We start from the raw sequence: 22,045 nt of genomic DNA on the forward strand, positions 1-22,045 counted from the left end.
TGCAACGTAGAGTCTTTGAGATTTGCTCAAGGCATTTGGAGAGTTAAATGATTAGGCCATAGTGACATAATTTGTATGTGTCAGAGCCAGGATTTGAATTTAGGATCCCAGACCTTCAGGCTGAGTGAGACTCCATTCTCCATGAAACACTGCGACTTTTTATATTTATAAGGATGTGCATATATAGACATACAACACAGAGGTTGTCTGGGGAGGTGTGGCCTAATTATGGTGACCTGTCAGCCTGAGAAAACTCATCATTGAAGCTTAGAGGCTCGCAGTTGACTAGGATCAGTTGGCAGAAAAGGTTAGAAAAAAAGAAAAAAAATCTTTCTTTCCTTCACACTTCCCTGGACTTCTTTTATAATATTAACACTAGCTTCTAGGTTCATTAAGAAGGAAGAAATCATTGAAATTTTAAAAGACCTTTAATTAATCTATTGTCCTTCATGTTTTCTTTCACCCAATGGTTTTAAGGTTTGACCAGAAGGAATTAGAGGATCATAAATCCTAAGATAGAAGGTACTTGCCATCTCATCTAGTCAACCGCCTTCACTGTACAGATGAGAATAATGAAGCCAAGATATGTGAAGTGATTTACACAAGGTCATAACCATAGACTAAAGCTGAGTCATTATTGTTGTTTGTCCTTCATTCACAAATAAGACCATGACATCAGGGAGAAGATACCAGGACATGCAAGTGAACTGGATTTAAGTGAGGGAGAGATTTGCAAAGTCACCAGCCTCACTTTCTCCTTTAGAGACATCTGGGTCCAGTGGTCAAGATATAGATCAGGATGACTGGAGATGGCCCTGGATGCAGTGGGAGACCTTGGCCTTTTTAAACTAAGGTCTTTAACAGGTCTCATTTTGACTGAGGCAATGCCCATTCAGTGACTAAGGCTAGGTAAGGAATGAAGCAGAGAATGGATCCAAGGTACTCTCTACTGTTCGATAGTGGGTGAAAGAAGATTGAGAATTCCTCTTACAATACCTCTAGTTGGCTAGAATGCAGAAAAATGGAGTAAAGAGGCAAAGTGAAAAGAGATCATCCAAATGACCTCATTGTCTTCAATGGTTCTGCCATTGCCCACCGTCTTCCATGAAAATGCTCTCCTGGTAGCTCCCTTCCATGTGCCGAAGATTGCCTTTAATAAGTATACACCTATGGTGTACATATATATATGCATATACATGCAAATACATATAGTGTATGAATATGTGTGTATGTGTGGTTTGTATATAGTTATGTAAATTGTAGTACAAATTCCAAAGATATAGTTTCATTAAATAATATTAATCTTATAATCATTTTCACTCAGACCCACGAAGACCTAACTTTCTTGAAATATTTAAAAATTAAGCTAACAGGCCTGTTCGAGTATATTTATCCCATCCTGTTTTTAGCTTGCAGGATTGGTCTGTGGATTTATAATGAAATTACACTCAAGTTTTCACGATCCTGATTTCCTCCAGCAACTTCACACTGTGGGCTTGGTTGTACAGTTTGAAGGACTACTGAGCACGTATAGTAAGTATTATTCCCTTTATGAACAAGCCACTGGACACATGAATGTTTACCCAGAAGACTTTTAGGATCGACATGAAACACTAGGAATTTACTTTTTTGACTTAATAAGTCCTACAGAGACAACAGACAACTTTTAAAGTAGAATTGCCCATCTAGGACTATGCTACAATGAAACCTTTCATACTCAGATGTTTGTATTGAAAGTGTAATTGTAGTGAATTTTAATATAGAACTCTGAACTTGTCATCTTTAAATGTAGGAGAGTTATATTGCCATTTAATTTTAAAGACCACCATCCATTCAGAGTTTAGGGCACACAAGCCTTTTTCCCATGATGCTTTCCCAATTAGGGCAGTGGGGTAAAAAGATAGCATAGTTCCAGCACCAGGAGTTTCTAATCTAGCCACTTTTGGCATTGATGGAAAACAAATATCAGCCCTACCAACATCAAAAAGGCTTTTCTTTCACGAACATAGTTAAAATTCCTTCCAGCCTCTAAGTAAGTATGTGCCAGTTTCCTTCCCTCTAAGAGAACTTTTACTGTTGGAGTCTGACAAAATCATACTTGTTTCAGCCCTGAAAGCCATCAGGTCCAAGGGAAAAAGCTTTTCAAATGGAATCACTGTACTTGGTATTATTTACTCAAGCGCCTAGAGCCAGTTCCGTCATGGCAGATAATCTCCAGTGACATTTTTGTCAAATGACTTGTTTGTAATGAGAGGCCTTTTCCCTGTTCAGGTGAAGAAATTGGAATGCTGGAGGATATGGCTATTGGCATTTCAGATTTGCAGAAAGTAACATTTAAAATAACTGAAGCCAAATCCAATGATTTCTTGCCAGTTGTAACCGGAAGGCGGTAAGTGGTGACCATTTTCTAAGCATTAAGTTCTGTTGGACCCATAGGATTACCTTCTTGCAGAAAAGCTGATGATGTCATAGATTTAAAGCTGGAAAGGAGGTTCAAGTTCTTCAAGTCCGATCCCAATCATTTTATAGATGAGGAAATTGAGGCCCATAGAGCTGATGACTTGACAGGGGCTACATAGACAAGCATCTTGGGAAGAACTTGAATCCATGTCTCCTGGACTCCAAGTTCAATTCCATATAAATTATACCATACTACTTCTCCAGTAGGTGTGAATGGAAGTAAAAGGGCTTTTTTTTTGGCTTCTATTGCACCATTTTGATGCAAAATACTATTGATTATATGGATAAAAATAACACTGAGCAAAACTCAAATGCCAGAGGGGCAAATCAGCAACAACCAGAAATTGCGCAAAAAGCAAACTTGGCCCTGGCATCATGGACCATGTCATCAAGTCAAGTCAACAAACATTCAGTAAACACTTTTTTGTGCACTAGGTGCTGTGCAAGAAAGACAGCCTCTGCCCTCAATAAGCTTGCATTCTAATAGGTGAAGGCAACACACAAAAAGAAGCTGAAAATTAAAGGGTTAGGCAAGAAAAGATAAAGTTACCTCACAACAGAGCACAGTAAAAGTCCAGAGTTAGGAGTTCATTGTGGGCAGCAATGAAGGCAAGGCCGGCCTTGGGGTCCTCCTTTAAATGAAGGTTTTGGGAGGAACCAGCCAATCAGAGGGACAGGCCAAAGGAGCTAAAGGGAATTCCAAAGTAAGAAGTCCATGTGTACAGAGCTTCCAGGATGAATGCTTAATAATGGTTCTAACAATTAGAGCCACACAAAAGTCAAATAGGCTGCCTCAGATCGTTGGTTTCCTTCCCACTGGAAGTATACTCTTGGCAAAAGGTAATTGACCACTTGTAGTGTAGACTAGGGATTCTTTTTATTTGTGGGTGCGAGATAACCCTTGCGCTCTCTTCTGACTCTGAAATTCCCTAACTCTGTAAATATTTGTAGATCTGCTATTGCACTGAATACGTCAATGCTTCCATGAAATATGGGGAATTTTAAAAGATTTCATGACTGTGACTCTTTTTTTTCCTTTTTATTAGGATCCAAACTAAACCACCAAGTGTTTTCACTTTTTGCGGGAATCGTTTCCTTAATAGCGTCATAATTCTTGAGATGACTGTAAATTAAATTCAGCTAAAAGCAGCAACATTTTAGAAAAAAAAAGATGTATTTCCTCTGTCAGGGGTATATACCTCCCAGATTGTGAGCCTTCCGAGAAGGGTTGGAAATAAATAGCCTAGAAGGTCAGAGCATGATGGGCAAAATATCAGGAATAATTAAGAAAAATGATGGCATTGTAGAGTAGTCCTCAAAGAGAAGAAAAGCATTGCTTTGTAAATCATTTCAGTCAGAAAGGCCCCGATACAACTGCTGCTTTTCATTGGCTTTTAATTTCTCCCTTTGTAAAGGCACTGGAAGAAGTCTAGTTAAATGTAGGCCAAGGTCCCTGGAAACACTGTGACTGGAAGGAAGACAGGAAGAATCCTCAGAAAACCCCTTCTCACTTTACTTCCTCTTGATTAAGGGAAGATAACATGAGATTCCATGTCAAAGCTTAAAAAGAAACTATTATCCCCTACATGACCTCATTAAAAAAAAATAAGTCTGTGCTTATTTCTGAGTAGGCAAGATGCTGAATTGCTGTCTAATTAAAGGCATCCAGAGGCCAAATCCAAGATCACTGGGAAAGATAAAAGGAACCCTGAATCTCATTCACAAAAATCACATGGACCATTTTATTTTTAACCATTGCTATTTCTTTTAATAAAACTGTGAAAAGATCACATATTGCTACCAGTCAGTACCAACCCATGAAGTGCTTATTAGCACAAAGAAAAATCATGTTACCTTCATATTCAGCACAGAGTAACTTTCTGGGGGAAATTGAAGAAACCTTCGTGTGGGAAGAGGTTCAAGTATGTCTAGTATTTTTGTTTTTCACTCAGTCATGTAAATCCGTGGAGAAATAGCACAATATCTTTCATCTGAAGAGCACTATATAAACATGGAGTCATTGATGAGGAGCAAAGTAGCCTAACCGAATAGAGGTCTTGGATCTAAAATCTAGATGACTTGGGTTCAGTCTTTACCTCTGACACTTCACTTTTTGAGCGTGTTTCCCTACCTGTGAAATGGGGATAATGATATATATATCAATCTACTACCCAGTATGTAAAGTATTTTGAAAACATTTTAATGCTAATCATAAATGCCAGCTGTTTTCCCCATATGCCTTCCTAAGAGGTAGGTAAATAGCCAGCTTTCTATTACCAAGGCCAGTAAAAACAAGGATGACAACCACAGATAAATGGTGCCTGTAGGAGAAATCCTGATACTGTTCCTCATCACTGAGTTCATAGCAGTTCAAAATGTCCATAGGGCACAGCTCCCTGGTCACATGCAGATAGCTACATGGTGGCAATATCCTAACGTCCATGCTTACAGTGAAAGAAATTAAGGGGGAAAAGGAGCTGACAAGACAAAGGAACTGCCTATTTGTCTTAGATTGTAACTTTTGTTGCCCCCAGACATATAATAAGACTTCAGTATTACCTTATTCTTAGACTATTTCACCATAGTTTACCTTAAACCCAAGTTAACTGCCTCCATTTTCATAGCTAATGACAACCAGACTCCCCTACTCCACAAATCTTGAAAACACAACACAAAACTTTTGGCTTGGTCCAGTGATTAGCATACTGGCCGGCAAATAGTAGGTACTTATTGATATGTATATGCTTGTTGACTTGGTTTAGTTTTCACTGTGGGAACAAAGCTGTTGTTATTGGCTCTTGCCATCTATGACCTTGGGAAGTTCAGCTCACCTCACTTAGCCTCGATTTCCTCCTTGGTGCAATGAAGGGGTAAGACTAGAGATCACCTCTAAGTTTACTTCCATCTCTAAATCAGGAATCCTAGGATCCGTTGATCCTTTAGCGAATTTTGTTTTCATATTTTTATATGAATGGTTTGCCCACCAGACTGCGTAAAGATTATAGGATATAATTGGATACATAATTGCATAAAGATTTTAGGATATCATCGGCTCTCTCCCCCAATAAGCCAATAAGAAGGAACTCCTCATTCCGCTCACTTTTAAATTACATTCTAAAGGGATAACTTGCCTTTTTTCATAGAACATACAGGATGTGAAACTCTTCTCCCCTCCTTAGTTTATTTGTTTGTTTGTTTTGCTCCAGAGAACATTATGTAATAGAGGTCAAGCTTCCAACCAGATGTTTGAGTTGCTGCCACTAGAGATTAAAGAAGGGAAGCTGTTACATGTATACCCAGTCCTCTTTAATGTTGGAATCAATGAACAGCAAACTTTGGCAGAGAGGTAAGTCTGCAGTGGAATTCATGCTACCGTTTCCCTGTGATGTGCTGTAAAGTCCCAGATGGTTACACATCTGGGACTTGGTTGGAATCAGGCTCAACATTTTACCTTCTATCAATCCTAATTTGTTAAGCAAGGGGAAAACATCAGATTGAAGGAAGCCAGTTCCAGACTCAACCAAAATATATGATAAACCAAAGAAAATATGAATAGATATGTTGAAATACATTTGACTGAACAATCTGGTTTTACAAAATAAAAATTGAGTTCAGTAAGATTGGTGTGAAGTAACTGATGCATAAAAATACTGTGTCAATGAGAAGCACTCTCAACTGGTCATTTTCAGTTGAGCAATTCCAAATCAAATGTTTTATTTCACTGTAATCAAATGTTATATCCACCACTGTGTGAACTCAGTCAATAATTAATAAACATTTGTTAATTATATATTATTAGTTAATACATATTAATTAATTATTATTACTATATGCGAAACACTACTATGCATTTGAGATAGAAATATAAAAAAGACAGTTCCTGTTCTCAAAGAGTTTATAATCTAATTGGGGAAGACAATGCCTAAAAGGAAGCTGAAAGGAGCTATGGGGTAGAGAGGAATGTATTTGGTCCAGATGTGACGGGGAAGTCAGAGATATCCCAGAGTAGTGCAGCCGCCAGAAATGAAGAGATGCTCTGAGCTATGCTCCTTCCTTAAGTGAAGGTTTCGGAATTCATCACTCTACCTCTCAGTCAGAGGAGTAGAAGGAAGTGATGAGGTGGAGTGCTAACTTCATTTTTTTCTGTCTGGGAAAGGTTAGCAGCACTGAGGAACTGTCAGCAGCTGAAGCTCCAGCAGAAGATAAACAGGCTAGCCTTGTGCCTTACAGTGGTGCTTAATAGAGCAGTCATATCTTGCTGCTGAAACTTACCAGCTATGTGACCCTGGGCAAGTCACTTAACCTCTCTTTGCCTCAGTTTCCTCATCTGCAAATTGGTGATAATATCTACCCCCCCCAGGGTTATTGCGAGAATCAAGTGAGATAATAATTGGTTTTTTTTAAGGCAATTGGGGTTAAGTGACTTGCCCAGGGTCACACAGCTAGTGTCAAGTGTTTGGTCTGAGGCTGGATTTGAACTCAGGTCCTCCTGACTTCAGGGCCAGTGCTCTATCTACTGCGCCACCTAGCTGCCCCCAAGTGAGATAATAATTGTAAAGCATTTAGCACAGTGTCTGGCACATAGTAAGTGCTATATAAATGTTAGCTATTAATATTATTGTTGTTCTTAAAAAATATTAATTACATCATGTGAGTCAGGTGGTAGTATACCTTTTAGAAGAGCTTAAGACTGGCCCCCCAGTTCCTTATATGTTCGTTGATATAAGAAAATATTTACTTTTTGTGACCTTTGAATCCTAATGCTTCTATATTGTCAACCGTGGACATGTATGTAGCCTGCCATCCCCACCTGCTTTTTGCATGGTAATAACTGACATTCTGCTTGCTTCTAGACCTTCAACACCAAATTTGGTCTTGTCACTTTCCTACCCTTACCCCCAACTTCATGGTTAATCTTGTCCTTGATTCCCACCCTATCCAAGCCTAGCTCGAACCCCACAAACTATCTTTGTTTATTTTCACCATGGTTGCAAGACAAAAACAATCCTTTAAATGTGTTAATATTGGCCAAATATAACAAAGAGCTTCTGCTCATATTTTTTAAATAAGCAAACCATTAGGTTTCTAAAAGAAAGCCAAAATAAATAGGAAGATTGGCCAATAATAGCTACATTTAGATCTACGGTTTGGGATTGCCTTTCTTAAACATAATTAGTTCTCTTATGTGTTCAGAATAAAATCTGGACTTATTAGCAACCTGCTCTTTCTCCTATATGCTGCCTAAGACCTACCTCATAGCACTTAGTATCATTACTGAATTAATTTTCAGAAGTAGAATCGAGAATACATGGAAGAATTTTACGTGTCACAGCCATCGATTAGTATGCTCTAACCCTCTGTGCTTAGGGTGTTTGTCCTTCATATCCTTATAGGGAAATTTTTAGTTAAAATGATTTTAAAAAGGAGTCAGACAATTGCTGTATAAATAAAGTTTAGAGTTAAGAGTACTGAAGATTATTCCAATGTGAATCAATTGCAATAAGAATAAATGGCAGGTTTTATAGCACATTGTAGTGCCTTGTAATCAGTCAAAAATATGATTCAATGGGACCAGTAAGGCCATTGTCAAAACTGTATTTCAATAGAAGTAATCTCCTTTTGTTGTCTTGTATGTTTTATTAACTTAAAAACATTATCCTGAGAAGGGGTCCACAGGCTTTCCAGATTGAGGAAAAGAGACCCATGACACAGGAATGATTAAAAATCCTTGATTTGGAGAACACAGACTTTTACTTGCCCTAAACATTTATTTTCTTTCTTTTTTTCTACTTTCTATCATAAAGTTTATTTTCTTAATAAACAAATACATTTAAAAAAATAATTGCCTAATCTTGAGTCCTCAATGTCTATATATTTCCTCCTACAGGATATTTCACTGTATCTGGAATTTCCTTTATTCTAAACATAGAAAAGCAAAGTTAATTAACTATATGGGTATCATTGTATATAAAATATATATATTTTTAAATATCTAAACATTTATTTTCAAATGTCTCCATGCTAGTCAATTCAATTCACGTCCACAAGAATTTATTAACTGTCTGCTATGAGCAGGACACTATTCCTGGCACTGGGACTACAAAGGAAAAAACAAAACATAGTATTTGTTTTCGAAGGAACTGGCATTCTACTGTGATGTTAGCAAGGTTGTTTTATTTTTTTCCCATAAAGCTGAGGCATTACCAGATATGGATGACTTTTTGTGACTTTTACCTTAATTTGACTTTGTTTGGCAAAAGGCCTTCCTTCCATGGTTGCTTTTGTATGACAATGTTTTCATGTGATCCAGTCACAATTGTCGATGAGAGGACTATGAGACTGGCAGAAGGGATGGATGCTTTGCACCATACATGCATATGAACTACTATACTATAAGAAGTAGAAAGAGACATAAGTAGTTATCAGAGTATGAAACCTAGAGTAAAAACAGAATAGTTGTGGCACAAAGGGACACACAGGAGCCAGAATCAAGATCTACAGACCACTGGAATTCACTGGATTCCGCAGACAGTAGCAAAAGTTGGATTGAAAGTAAAGTGTGAGGGGCAGCTAGGTGATGCAGTGGATAGAGCACTGGCCCTGAAGTCAGGAGGACCTGAGTTCAAATCCGGCCTCAGACACATAGCACTCACTAGCTGTGTGACCCTGGGCAAGTCATTTAACCCAAATTGCCTAAAAAAGAAGAAAGTAAAGTGTGAGGAGAATCCAAAGTTTCAGAGGAAGATAAGGAAGAGCAAACCAAGGCATGCAAATTTGTTGTGCTTACTAGATGTTCCTAGGAATTGCTATTTTATAGAAATTTTGATCTCCAATTCTGCCTATTTAAAGGGGCCTTGCTTATAATATCAACAGTGAGTGGATGCCTTATTATTTTTTTTCTTTCTCCCACTCTCTTTCTGAGTTAGAACATTCTTCCCAGACAATCTGATTTTTCATACTTCTGACATGTCCAATATTAACTATTGTTTTATGGTGCATTATATTGAGTTTTGGTTCTAGCTTTAGCTTTTTAAATGTAGAAGTCAATATCTAACCTGCCCAGCTGCACAGCCGTGGAATGATATTATATAATTATGTTATTAGATTATGGATAATATATTACACCAACTCTGATTGATGATAAAGTCCTGGATTTGGAAATAGTATAGAAGGCATGGTTTCAAATACAAACTTTCCTACATACTAGCTTTTTGATATAGGACAAATCATTTCCCTGCTCTGGGACTCAGTTCTTTATCTGTAAAATGATAGCATTGGATGAGATGTCCTCTAAGCCCCTGTCTGTCTCTAAATTTAGTGACCCTATACCTCATATCTGTGCCCCTACCTCCTCTCAGGTGTATCTTGCTAGATACAAAGGGTTTGTTTTTTTCATCACTTTGTACATTGAACCTGAGTTGGATGGCCATGACTTGGAAGGAAAGAGAATGGAAATAAATCAAAAGATATGGATTTTAGTTCTGTGTCTGTCCCTAATTAACTTAGTGGCCTTAGTCAATGAGGTACCCCCAGCATGTAAAGACTTCCTCCAGCAGAATGGGTGGATGAGAACAATTTGTTCCGATGGCCATTAAGGTAGCTGAAGCAGGTATATTGGACCACTATGAAACATACAAGACATCAAGGTCATTCAGTGCATCCTGGGCCATTGTCAGTTGTCCTGGCTTTTGTCTTGCCACTGGACTTCAATGACTCCGGAAGAGAGAGTGGGGGTGTTAATAACTTTGTGCAACTCTGTCTCACTTAAATCCAATTCATTGGCAAGTCAGGACATCACTCCTGATATCACAGGTCCTCTTCAAAAACAAAGGAGAAACAACAATGACAACAACAACCTTAGTCAAGTATTAACTGCTCTGGGTTTCGGCTTTCATATCCTTAAAGGAGGGGGTTGATCAGATGACCTCTTAGCTTGAAAATTCTATGATTTTTACATTTTTTCCAGTCATTATCTACAAGGTTGTTGACATATCTAAATGAAATAAGAATAAGAACAAGAACACTTATGTAGTGATTTAAGATTCACAAAGCACTTCATAAATATTGTCTTATTTGAACCTCACAACAATACTATGAAATAGGCACTCTTACTATAAGGAAACTGAGGCACAAAGATGAGAAATTATTTGCCCCAGATCACATAGTTAATATATAGAAGAGTTAGAATTTGAAATTATGCCTTCTGTCTTCAAGACTATGGTCCTTCAGACAATCAAAGTTGGTGCAATATATTACCAATAACATAGTTATAATTACATACCTATAATTAGATATATATGATAATTAACCTATAATTAAAGATGAAGAAACCGAGATGAAAAGAGATTATGTTATTTGCCTGGAGTCACACAGGTAGTAAGTATCTTTATCTCAGGAATCTTTCAGATTCCAAGGTTAGCACTCTATCCACTAAACTGTCTAGCTGCCTCAAATAGAGCTATCTTGCCTGAACACAACTTGTACATATTTGATCCCATCTTTGAAACAGTTACAGATAATAACTGGTGGTGAAGAAAGTAATCATAGCATAGTGGCAAGATACTTTTATGATAATTTAATCATCCAAATGAGTCAGAAGAGTGCCCTTCCTTCAAATCATATCTTGTTCAATTATACAACTCCCATGGGATGTATTGTGGGGAAAGCAGGCCTTTTGGCATCAAAGCCAAAACAAGACAGATCCATATCAACACATCTGTGTACTAAACACCACAAGGAAAATGAATGAAAAAGAAAATCATCAAATGGCAAATTTTTGTGGAAGGTTTTTTTTTTTTTAATCAGTAACAAGATGAAAAATATTATCTTAGGAAGGGAAATCTGACAGTGGAATAGTAAATGGGCGGAGAGCAGAAGGAGTATAAGAGACAATAAATAGTAGGAAAAGTTGGTATTATTTGGTTACTGATTGAATTTGGTTTGGGAGGGAAGTATAAGGAGGAATTAAGGATGACTTCTAAATGGAGGAATGTAGATAGAATGACAATAGCCTTAGGTTTGTGTGTTTGTAGTTGAAAGAACAACCAAAGACTATACTGATAAATGGATTAATGGCTGCCTGGAGAGATGTCTCTAGTGGAATGACTTGGTGCCCTATTCTACTTGGCATTTTTTATTAATGTCTTGGATAAAAATATAGGAATGTTCATCAAATTTTCAGTTGATAATGTATTAGACGACAGAACTGGAATCTATAAAGGTAGCTACTGGATAAAATGATGGTCTCACACTAAAAAGATGAAATTTAATAGACATAAATATATAACACTTGCTTAGGTTCCAAAAAAAAATCAACTATGCTCGTGTAGAATGTGAGAGACCTGAAAATAACAATTTATTTGAAAATGGTTAGGGATTCTTAGCTTCACGTGAACTCATTATGCACCCATATTGTGAGATGGTAGCCAGGAAAGCTAGTGTACTTTCAGGCTACAGTAATAGAAGTGGAGCAGCCAACTCTGAGATGATCAGAACATGTATAAAGAATGGCATTCAGTTCTGAGCACCACTTTTTAAGTGATAATTTGATGTACAGAGAATGAAAGTACCCTATAATATACATTTATTCGAAAAGCATTTTTTAAGCATGTGCCAAAAATTGTACAAGATGCTGGGGACCCAAAGGCAAAAAGCAAAATGTCCTCAGGCCTAAAGGAGCTTATATTCTATTGGAGAAAAGAAATATGTACATAGAAAATTAGATAGATGGATGGATGGATGGATGTATAGATAGATGTACAGGTAGAGAAAGAAGATGATAGATGTGCATATGTATACATTTATATATGCATGTATATATATATATATATATATATATATATATATATATGGGGTGTATTTATCTGTCTGTACATATATATACAGTAGATAAAAAGATACAAAATACCTATGAAAGGTGAATACTAGCTACTAAGGAAATCAAATAGGCTCTCTGTAGGAGATACCACCTCACTTGAGTTTTTAAGTCATTCTATAAGATGAAAGTGAAAAAAATACCTTCCAACATGATGAGAACCTATGCAAAGGGGATAAAAAAAAATAAAACATATTGAATGTTCCTTTAAGGAAACAAACAGTCTACAAACTGATTTGCTGGAATGATCAGGATGAAAAGTAATGTGCAGTAAGCAAGGAAAGGCATCCTGGAACCAGACTGAAAAGGACTTTAAAAGCCAAATATTGGAATTTCTCTTTTATCCTTGAGGCAAAGTGGAGACACTGGAGATCTTCAGGCAGGGGAGTGACATGATCAGATATGTGCTTTGAAATATCAATTTGGCATCTGTGTGAAGAATGAATGAGAGAGGTGAGAGACAATGCAGGGAGATGAATTGAAAGACTAAAGCAATAGTCCGGTTGAGAGGTGAGAAGGAGCAGAACCAGAATGCTTGGTGATTGGCTGAGTGGAAAGATGGAACAGATGTGAAATATATTGTGGAAGTTAAATACACAACATTTGGCAACTGGTCTGAGGGGAGGCAATATCCAAGATGGCACTCTTCGAGATAAGGAAATATAAGGACATTTGAAAGCTTGGGGGATATTTTTCACCTTGAAAAATAGAAGGCTTAAGAAGAGGGATAGAGAGGGAAGCCTGTCATGAACGGTTTTCAAATACTTGAATCTAAAGCACAAAATTTTATTTTGTGAGAGATCAGTGTATCAAAAGGGCAAACCAGTGTCATAGTCCAAGGTTCCAGGTCAAATTAGAAGAAACAAACTATGCACAGAGTCCAAGTAGGGGTGGCAGAATTCCTGCAAAGTCCAGAGACCCAAATCAAATAGGATGGCATGGCAAAAGCAGGGTTTGAATATTTTGGGGAGTTCAAGGTGGAGCAAGGGTTTGAGTTAAGAGATGGAAAACACAGGCACTTAGTCAGGCACTCTGGGGAGTCTTCACAGTTCCAGCACAGAAGAGAAAAAAGAAAGGCAAGCCAAGAGTGGCTAAGGTTTTGAAGCAGAGAAAAAGGAAATAAGGAAGTTCACACCCAATGTTCTCTTTCTTCCCAGAAGGGAAATCAGGTTATTTTCTGATTGTAAGGAAGGGCGGGAAAGATTCAGAGATAGAAGACAATTGAAAAGTTGAGCTGGATTGAAGTATCTGTGGTTGGGAGAATTCATAAAAAGAGAGATTCCCCTTCCTAAGTAGCCTTATGGTCCTAGTTTGTTCTCACTCCCTTCCCTCTCCTTCTCTTTTAAGGTTTGGAGATGTCTCTCTGCAAGAAAGCATTAATCAGGAAAACTTTGAACTCCTCAAGGAATATTGCCAATTGTTTACTGAAAAGATGCCTCCTGATTGTAAGTATGGGCCTTCTTAAAGATTTGGACAAAAGAAGCATAAGGTAGAGGAAGAGAGGGGAAGGTGATTGCCTCCATTGACTTTCTGAGCCAGAGCTGCTGATTTATAAGGTGGCATTAGGGAGATCTGTGGAGTTACTACGACCTCTTTGAGTTCTTCTTGAATATAATATCTTGTATGTTTGCTGTGGCCCTGGCTAAACATCAAAAGTGAAAGATAAGTAAGGAATAACTACAAATCCAAATGAGAGTTTATCAGAGCTTGTTTATATTAGATATTTCAAATATGGTTAGTGTTTCTAGCTTGTAATAGACACAACAGAAATATGGGTTGAGAACAAATATGGATAGGAAGAAAAATATATAAAATAATAGGAATGAATAAAAACACTTAAAAATTAAAAAAAAAAATAAAAACATTCCCAAATTTTATATCCTCTCAAGCACATTATGTAACGACAATCATGACAATGTGAGGCAAGTGAGACATTGGCTTCAGGTTCACAAAGCTTAGGGGTTAGTAAGTCAATAAACATTTCTTAAGCACCTACTATGTGCCACATAGGCAATGGATAGATTGCTGGGCCTGGACCCGAGAAGACATCTTCCAGAGTTCAATGTAGTCTCAGACACTAGCTACATGACCCTAGGCAAGTCACTTAACCTTGTTTGCCTCAGTTTCCTTATCTATAAAATGAAAAAGGAGCCACAGAAGGAAATGGCGACCCACTCCAGTATCTTTGCCAAGAAAACCCCCATTAAGGTCATGAAGAATCAGATAAGACTGAAAATGACTCAACAACAACAAAGAAAGGGAAAAAACAACTCTTGCCCTCAATGAGGGAGACATCACATAGAAAGAAGCTGAAAAGGAAAGGGAGGTGATACCAGGATGATGTCCAGAGCAACGCGGCTGGGGGAGAAATGAAGCGATTGTTGCCCTTGGTGTCCTCGTTAAATAGAAGACGTGGGAGGCACCCCCATTATCCGCCCTACAACCTCTCCAGTTGGAGGGAAGGAGGAGCATCAAAGGTATTTAGATGGTGGGAGTTTCACAGCTGATGTATTCAGGTCTTGTAGGATAAGGAGATTCTGAAGAAATCCAGGGGAGTGCAACCAGGTGGGAAATAAAGGGTGCAAAAAATAGGTAAAATGCTACCCTCTAAATAAATAGGTAAAATACTCTCCCCAGCACACCATGCCATTGTGATGGAGCAATAATTAAGTATTATTCCCTTAGCTCATTATTATTTAGTGGAAAGAGGCCTGGATTTCTTTTTTTTTTTAATTAGAAAAGCTGGATTCAAATCTTGACTCTGCCACTTCTTACCTCTGTGACCTCGTACAAGTCACTTAATTTCCCTGAGCCTCAGTTTCTTGTCTATAAAATGGAAATGTTGTAGTAAATGACTGCTGGGGTCCCTTCTCCATCTAGAACTATGATCCACTTCTGGAGACAAATCTTTTCACCTATAAAATGAGTTGGGGGCAGAGGGATGGTGGGATTAGATAACCCCTAAAGTTTCTCCTAGCTCTAAAATCTTATGACTTATAAAACGCATAAATCCCCAGAAAGAAGAAAAAAAAGTCACTTTATCTTGACATCATTCAGCTTTTTTCTTGCTGTCACATGGCAATTGATACTTGAAGCAATTCAGTAGCAATGAGCCAAGTATTGATTTGGAATTCACCCAGATGCAGCACACAGTCCTCTTATGTGGAAATGTACCCAGGGAGCAGAAATTAGGCCTTTAGAAAGTACAGAAAACATGTGTTGCTTTAGGATAGAAGCTGGAGCTGCAATCTGTTTGTCATCATAAAGTACATTATTTTGTTTAGCTTGAATATTTTTTTCAAGGGAAGGAGCTTTCATTCAGTCAACAAAAGCTTATTGACCTGCTACGGTTTTAAGGAGCACCTCTTATGCTCACAAAGCAACCCAATGTACTGTATTGAGTGCTTTAGGTGAGGTCGGGAAGTTATGTGTGTCCATATGATAGGTATCTTTATGGACAAGGCCCTTAACTTCTTTCATCCTCAATTTCTTCATCTATAAAATGGGCACAGTCATTGCTGCCACTTGGAGAGTTATTGTGAGGGTCAAATGGGATGATACATGTAAAGCATTTTCAAAACCTTCAACGGCTGCATAAATGTCAGGTATTATGCCAGATGCTTTACCAGATGTAAGGCAGACTATGATCTGTAAATAAGAGCTACAAAAAGAAGTATTTTATCAGTATTGAGAGAAAATTCATTCAAAACTAGGGCAATCAAAGAAGTCTTCTTGGAAGAGGAAGCTCTTGCATTATTTCGTTCAATTCTCAGAACACTAGCATGAAGTAGGTAATAGTTCACATTTATGTACTGCTTCAAAGTTTACAAAGCTCTTAGCTCATGACCAACCCAGTAAGGTGGTTAGTAAGGGAATGATAATCCTCATTTTCCATTTAACCCAATGTCTAGTGCTCCACTAAAACTCTGGGACCCACAAAAATGAGATCTATTATCAGATGTTGAACCCAAAGGGTTATATTCTCTTTTGGCTCATAAGCCAATATTTTGAATTTACTTCTGGAAATTTTCAGATCGACTCATGTCTATATTTCCACAAATATGGTTGATAAGGTCCCTAGCTGCCAGATAAGCACTTAAGGTAACAAATATATATTGGGAAAAGGACATTCTTCATTTCACACTGCAGAAAATGCCAGGGAGGCAAAGAACTCACAGGAGACCATGAATAGATACAGAAAACATATAAATAGCCTCATAAACTCCCCTCAAGAGGAAATTAAACTCTGGGGTGACAGTGGATGTAACTTGCCATTCCACCTACCCTCTCTCCCACAGGGCTGTAGGTAATCTCTCCTAGGTTTATACTTCTACCCTATGGTTTAGGCATTCCATGGAAGGCAGACAATCTAAGTCTGCTAAAGTTGCAACACCACTCCCAAAAGAACTTCACTCTTTAAATACAATAAGAAGTCAGTCTGTTGGCTGACTTTTACAGGCCTTTTCAAAAAGGTAACTATCCTCTCTATCCTCTGAGCAAAAGGATAGAGGTAGTTCCAAGAAACAGAAGGGTAAAGGGAATGTTTTCTTAGGAGAGAGGAAATCATATATTTGGAGGAAAAAGAGAGTGAGACAATGGAGAGAGAAATAATTGAAGTCTAAAGAAAAGGAATAATGAATTAAACAAAGACTTAGGATGACAGTGAAGGTGGGAAAATGAACTGGGAGAAGTATAGATGGAATGAGGTTAGAATTGGTGAGGAGAAAGAATACCCCTTCCTCTGAGATTGCAAAGAAGAACACTATAGTAGGGAGAGACAGAGAAATTTTGAAGTGTGGAGGAGGAGGAGTTTAGCAAGCTCATGGGATGATTTTGATTTTCTCAGCAAATTAAGAAGTGAGATATCTGCTGAGAATAAGGGGGCCACATTTGGGGCTGGGGACTTGCCATTAGAAAAATCTTCGGAATAAAGGAAGTAGAGAAATTGTAAAGAGAGTTGAGATTTGAATACAAGCATCTTGTTCAGTGAGGTGCTTAGCACAGAGTATGGAACAGAGTAGACTCTTAATAAAGGTTTCTTGATTGATTGAGGCAATATTTTTTGATGGAAAAACACTGAATTTAAAGTATGAGAATATGAGTTTTGAGTCCTGGTTCCTTTGGTTGCTTCTGGAGTGAACTTAGAAGATATTACTCAATCACCAAACATTTATTAACACCTACTAGGTAAGAGTCATTCTGCTAAGTATTGGGGATAAAAAGCCAAAATTGAACCAATGCCTGACCTTGAGGAGCTTGCAGTGTGTCTGGAGAGAAAAACTGTGCATAAACAAGCATATGAAAAAATCAGTATGAAGGGCAGGGGAAAAACAAAACAGGAGGGATTAGGAAAGGCCTGATGTAGGAAATATTGCTTAAGCATAGTTCTAAAGGAAATAAGGGATTCTAAGAGATAGAGGTGAAGTATAGTGACTGAAGATGGAGTGTCATGAGAGAAACAGAAAGAAGGTCAGTTTGCCCTCACACTGTGATGCAGGAAAGGGAAAAATGTATAATAAAATTAGAAAGCCAAAGGGGGTACTTGGATTGTATCCTAGGGACATTAGGGAGCCATTGGACTTTATTGAGTAGAGGAATGATATGGTCAGACCTGCACTTTTGGAAAATCAATTTGGCATCTGGGTGAAGGATGGATAGGAGAGGAAAGAGGCTTGAGGCAGGGAGATCAATTAGGAGCCTTTTGCAATAATCCAGGCAAGGAGTGATGAAGGCCTGAATTAGGGTGGTAGCCATGGAAGTGGTAAGAAAGGGACAGATTTGAGAGATACTGAAGAGAGAGTAATGACAGGATTTGGTAACTGTTTTTATGTATGAGATGAGGGAGAGGGAGATGTCAGGGATAATGCTGAGGTTGTGAATCTGGGTAATTGAAAGGATAATGGTACCCTTGAGAAAAAAATATAGAGTTTGGAAGGTGGGATGGATTTGGAGGACAATATAGCTTAGATTCTCAGTGCCTCAGTTTCCTCACATTTAAAACACAGGCACTGGTCCAGATGGAGCTCTAGGGTCCCTTCAATCTGTATCTATGTTTCTTTGGCCGAAGTGAGGTAAAATAGCATGAGGAAATTCAGTAGCCTGAATTTGAGGTGATTTCCTTTCAGGATTTCATCTAACATATAGTGTGTCCCAAAACAAAACTTGCCTTTAAAGCAGCTCTGCCTGCATGTCCATACACATAGATGATTTAGAATGCTTTGCATTTAGATTTTAATTATAATTGGCTATTTGCCCTCAACACTAAATATTAATTTTTAATAGCAAAAAGAAATTTACTGTATGGAAAATCTTTGACTGCTTCCTTGCCTCTAAGTCGTCTTGCCTATTCTGAACAAAAGAATGAAAATGGACTGAACGCTGTTCATTTTCTCATAAACTTAAATATTCTTTCCCCCTCCTTTGGTTGCCATGGTGAGGAGGGGGGATTTTGTATTCTACCTTCACTGAGAGTTTTTGCTGTTTACATTATTTATAACATCCACACTTGGAGGTATTCTCAGAGATTTCACTTTCAACTTTATTTCTACACAAATCAATTCTTCAGGGACTTTAACACACGTGAGTATATACTTTGAAGGTGTAGATGATGATTGTTAACAGGTGTGCAATGTTCTGACGAAACTGGAGCTACTTTATGAGCAGCCTTTGAATAAACACTTGAATGAAGATTGTCACATCTCCTGAAAACAAAGAGAGCTGTTTTTCTTCTACTCTCTGATTTGGATTCAACTCCTTCAGCATTTATGGTATGCCATGGGGTCAAACACAGTGATAGGCACTGGGAGGAACAGGCATGATAGATATACCAGTCCCTGCCATCAAGGTGCTCAAAAATCTTAAGGGAATAAGACAAAGTGGCAGGAGGAAAGGGTTTATAAAAATATAAGAAATCTTCTTATAGCATGTAAGAATAGATCACAGCATTTAGAACTGGGGAGATGAGTTGAGCTGAGGAAAAAAAGCAGGAACAATGAAACTGCCTTGATCCAAGTCCAGATAGCTAGTAAATAACACTTGTGATCTGAACATTGGTCCTCTGATACCCAATTTAATGTTCTTTCCACTATAACATAAACCCCTAAAATGAAGATGTGTTTCTAGCTTGCTCTTAATTTTTTCATTATTTGTAGAGTCTTCACTCTCATTCATTTCTTATTCATTCTCTTTATTTTTGCATCAGTTATTTCAAAATATATTACCTCTCCCTTAGCCACTGAGTCTTTTCTTGTTAGGAAAAAAAAAGAAAGAAGGAAGGAAGGAAGGAGAGAGAAAGAGAGAAAAAAAGAAATAGAAAAGAAAGAAAAAAAGAAAGGAAGAGGAAAGAAAGAAAATGAGAAAGAAGGAAAGGTGAACACAGTGAAAACTAATCCATTGGGGAAGGCTGAAAGCATATGCAACATTTCATAAGAAAGAATGAATGAATAGCATATATTAAGTTCTTACTATGTGCCAAGCATTATGCTAAGTGAGAAAAAATCAGATTGCCCCTGGTCTCAAGGAGATCATACTCTAATTGGGGTGATAACATATAATAACAAGTTCATCTGCATAGTGGATTAAAAGGCATGAAGTCCTAAGAGAGTTGGACTATAATGTGTCATCTTTTTTCTGAAAATACGAATTTGATCATTATAATTACACAGCACTTGAGCACAATTTCTCATCCTTTTTGTTAACATTATTGTAATCATTTTGCATATAGTTTTTTCCTGGTTCAGCTTGTTTCATTCTATATCAATTCATACAAGTATTTCCATGTTTCTCTGGGTTCCTCAATTCACTGTTTATTACAGTAATATTCCATTCCATAAATGTAACCCACTTTGTTTCCCATACTTTTTAGCCCAACCATAAGCAATGAATAGCCCTCTAATTCTTTGTCTTTATAAGGTTATTTTGTAATACTATTTACATAATTCTGAAGTGCATTTTGATAGATTGACTTCCAGGTATTTTATTCATTTTGAAATTATTTTAAGTCAGATATCTCTTTCTTTCATCTCCTCCTGACTTTTACCACCATTATATTGAAATGATGATGATGATTTTTTAGAATTAGGTTTTATTCTGCTACTTTACTGAAATGATTATTACACTTAGTTTCTTTGATAATGCTCTGATATTTTCTTAAGTAAACCATCATGATATCTACAAATAGGGGTCATTCTGTTTCTTCTTTGATTGTTATACCTTTCATATATTTCTTTCATTTTATTGCTATTACTACCATTTCTAATTATATCAAATAGTGGGGACAAAGTAGAACATTCTTATTTTACTCATTTTTTTTGAACATGAAAGCTTCTCATGTTTCCCCATTGCACTTAGTACTATATTTTTATGCATATTTATATATTTTATCAAATTCAAATGGCCTTTCTACACGTATTTTGGGAAACTTAGCATAAATAAATGTACTTAAAAAAACATTTTTCTACATCTCCTGGTATGTGTTTTTTTTTCATTGTTTTTGGTTTTAATGTGAAAATATGCTAATTTTCCCACTGATGTTGAGCCAGCCTTGCTTCTATGGTATAAATCCAATTTTCCCATAGTGAACTTTTTTTTTGATATTTCAATGCAGTATTTGTGGTTTATATCTTTATTTAAAATTCCTGTGTTAATGTGCATTAGTGTTATTGGTCTATAATTCTCCTATTCTGCTTTATCTCTCCCTGGTTTAGCTATTGGAACCAACTTTATCTCATAAAAAGAGTTAGATGGAATGATTTTTTTTTATCAGTTACTAGGGATGATTTGTTTATAATAGATATTAATCACTTTGAAATGTCTAATATAATTCACCTGCCAAACTGTCTAGTTGGTTCCCTAATCCCCAAATTTGCATTGTTCATTTTTACTTTCTGAGGTGGCTTAAGATCTCAGTTTCTTATTTCATTAATTTGAATACTTTATATTTTTGTAGAAAATAATTCCTTCAAATTCTTATTTCTATTAGAGGTTATGATAATTCTTTTTAAATTAGCTCTCTTATGAATTAACCTTGTTCATCTTTTATTTGGACAATTTGTTATTTTTTTATTTTTTTAAAATTAGGTTAGCAAAGGTACATTAATTTTTGTTAGTCTTCCCAAAAAAACTTGCTCCTTATTTTTACTGTATTTAATTTTACATTCTATCTACTTCTGCTCCAGTTACCAAGATTTTTTTTTCTGCTTTTGCTTATTGATTCTCATTTTTTTTTCTTTTGGTTTATGGGCTTAGGTCATTAATCTTGTCTTTACCTATTTCTTTAATGAATGCTTTCAAAATTCTAAATTTTCCTCTAAAGACTACATTAGTGGCATCAAAAACATTTTGGTATTTTTTTCTCATTGTTATGATTTTCTTTCACATATTTGTTAATTTTATCTGTGGTTGATTCTTTGATCCACTTATTATTCTGGATGTCGTTTAAGTGTGTATCTTTTGCTTTTGATTCCTACATTAAAACAGTTGAGCAGAGACAGAATCTTGAGAGATCTACCATCCCACTTGAAATTGTTGACGTCATAAGATCACATGAAAGCATAACAAAACTTTCTAGTTTCTCATATTCCAAAAAGGACCATTTTAGGACACAAAAGCAAGAGTCAAATGTAACAATATCCCTTTTGCCTAGATCCCTAATTTTATTTTTGCCTCTCTGTTTAGTACTATCTTCCTCCCCAACCCTCCCTCCCATACCAT

The 22,045-nt window shown here is 37.0% G+C and overlaps 1 protein-coding gene across 1 annotated transcript in view; it reads left to right on the top strand.

The window, feature by feature from the left end:
- The window catches only part of INPP4B (inositol polyphosphate-4-phosphatase type II B), a 917,092-nt gene that overhangs the window by 799,899 nt on the left and 95,148 nt on the right, over nt 1-22,045 (top strand). Inside the window, 5 exon segments of the mRNA XM_078148459.1 lie at nt 1,410-1,533; nt 2,272-2,389; nt 5,667-5,695; nt 5,698-5,806; nt 13,682-13,779. Coding sequence (XP_078004585.1) covers nt 1,410-1,533; nt 2,272-2,389; nt 5,667-5,695; nt 5,698-5,806; nt 13,682-13,779 — 478 coding nt within the window.

This window comes from Phascolarctos cinereus, unplaced genomic scaffold (genome assembly GCF_003287225.1).
Source record: "Phascolarctos cinereus isolate Bilbo 61053 unplaced genomic scaffold, phaCin_HiC Scaffold_9;HRSCAF=440, whole genome shotgun sequence".
Taxonomy (NCBI): domain Eukaryota; kingdom Metazoa; phylum Chordata; class Mammalia; order Diprotodontia; family Phascolarctidae; genus Phascolarctos; species Phascolarctos cinereus.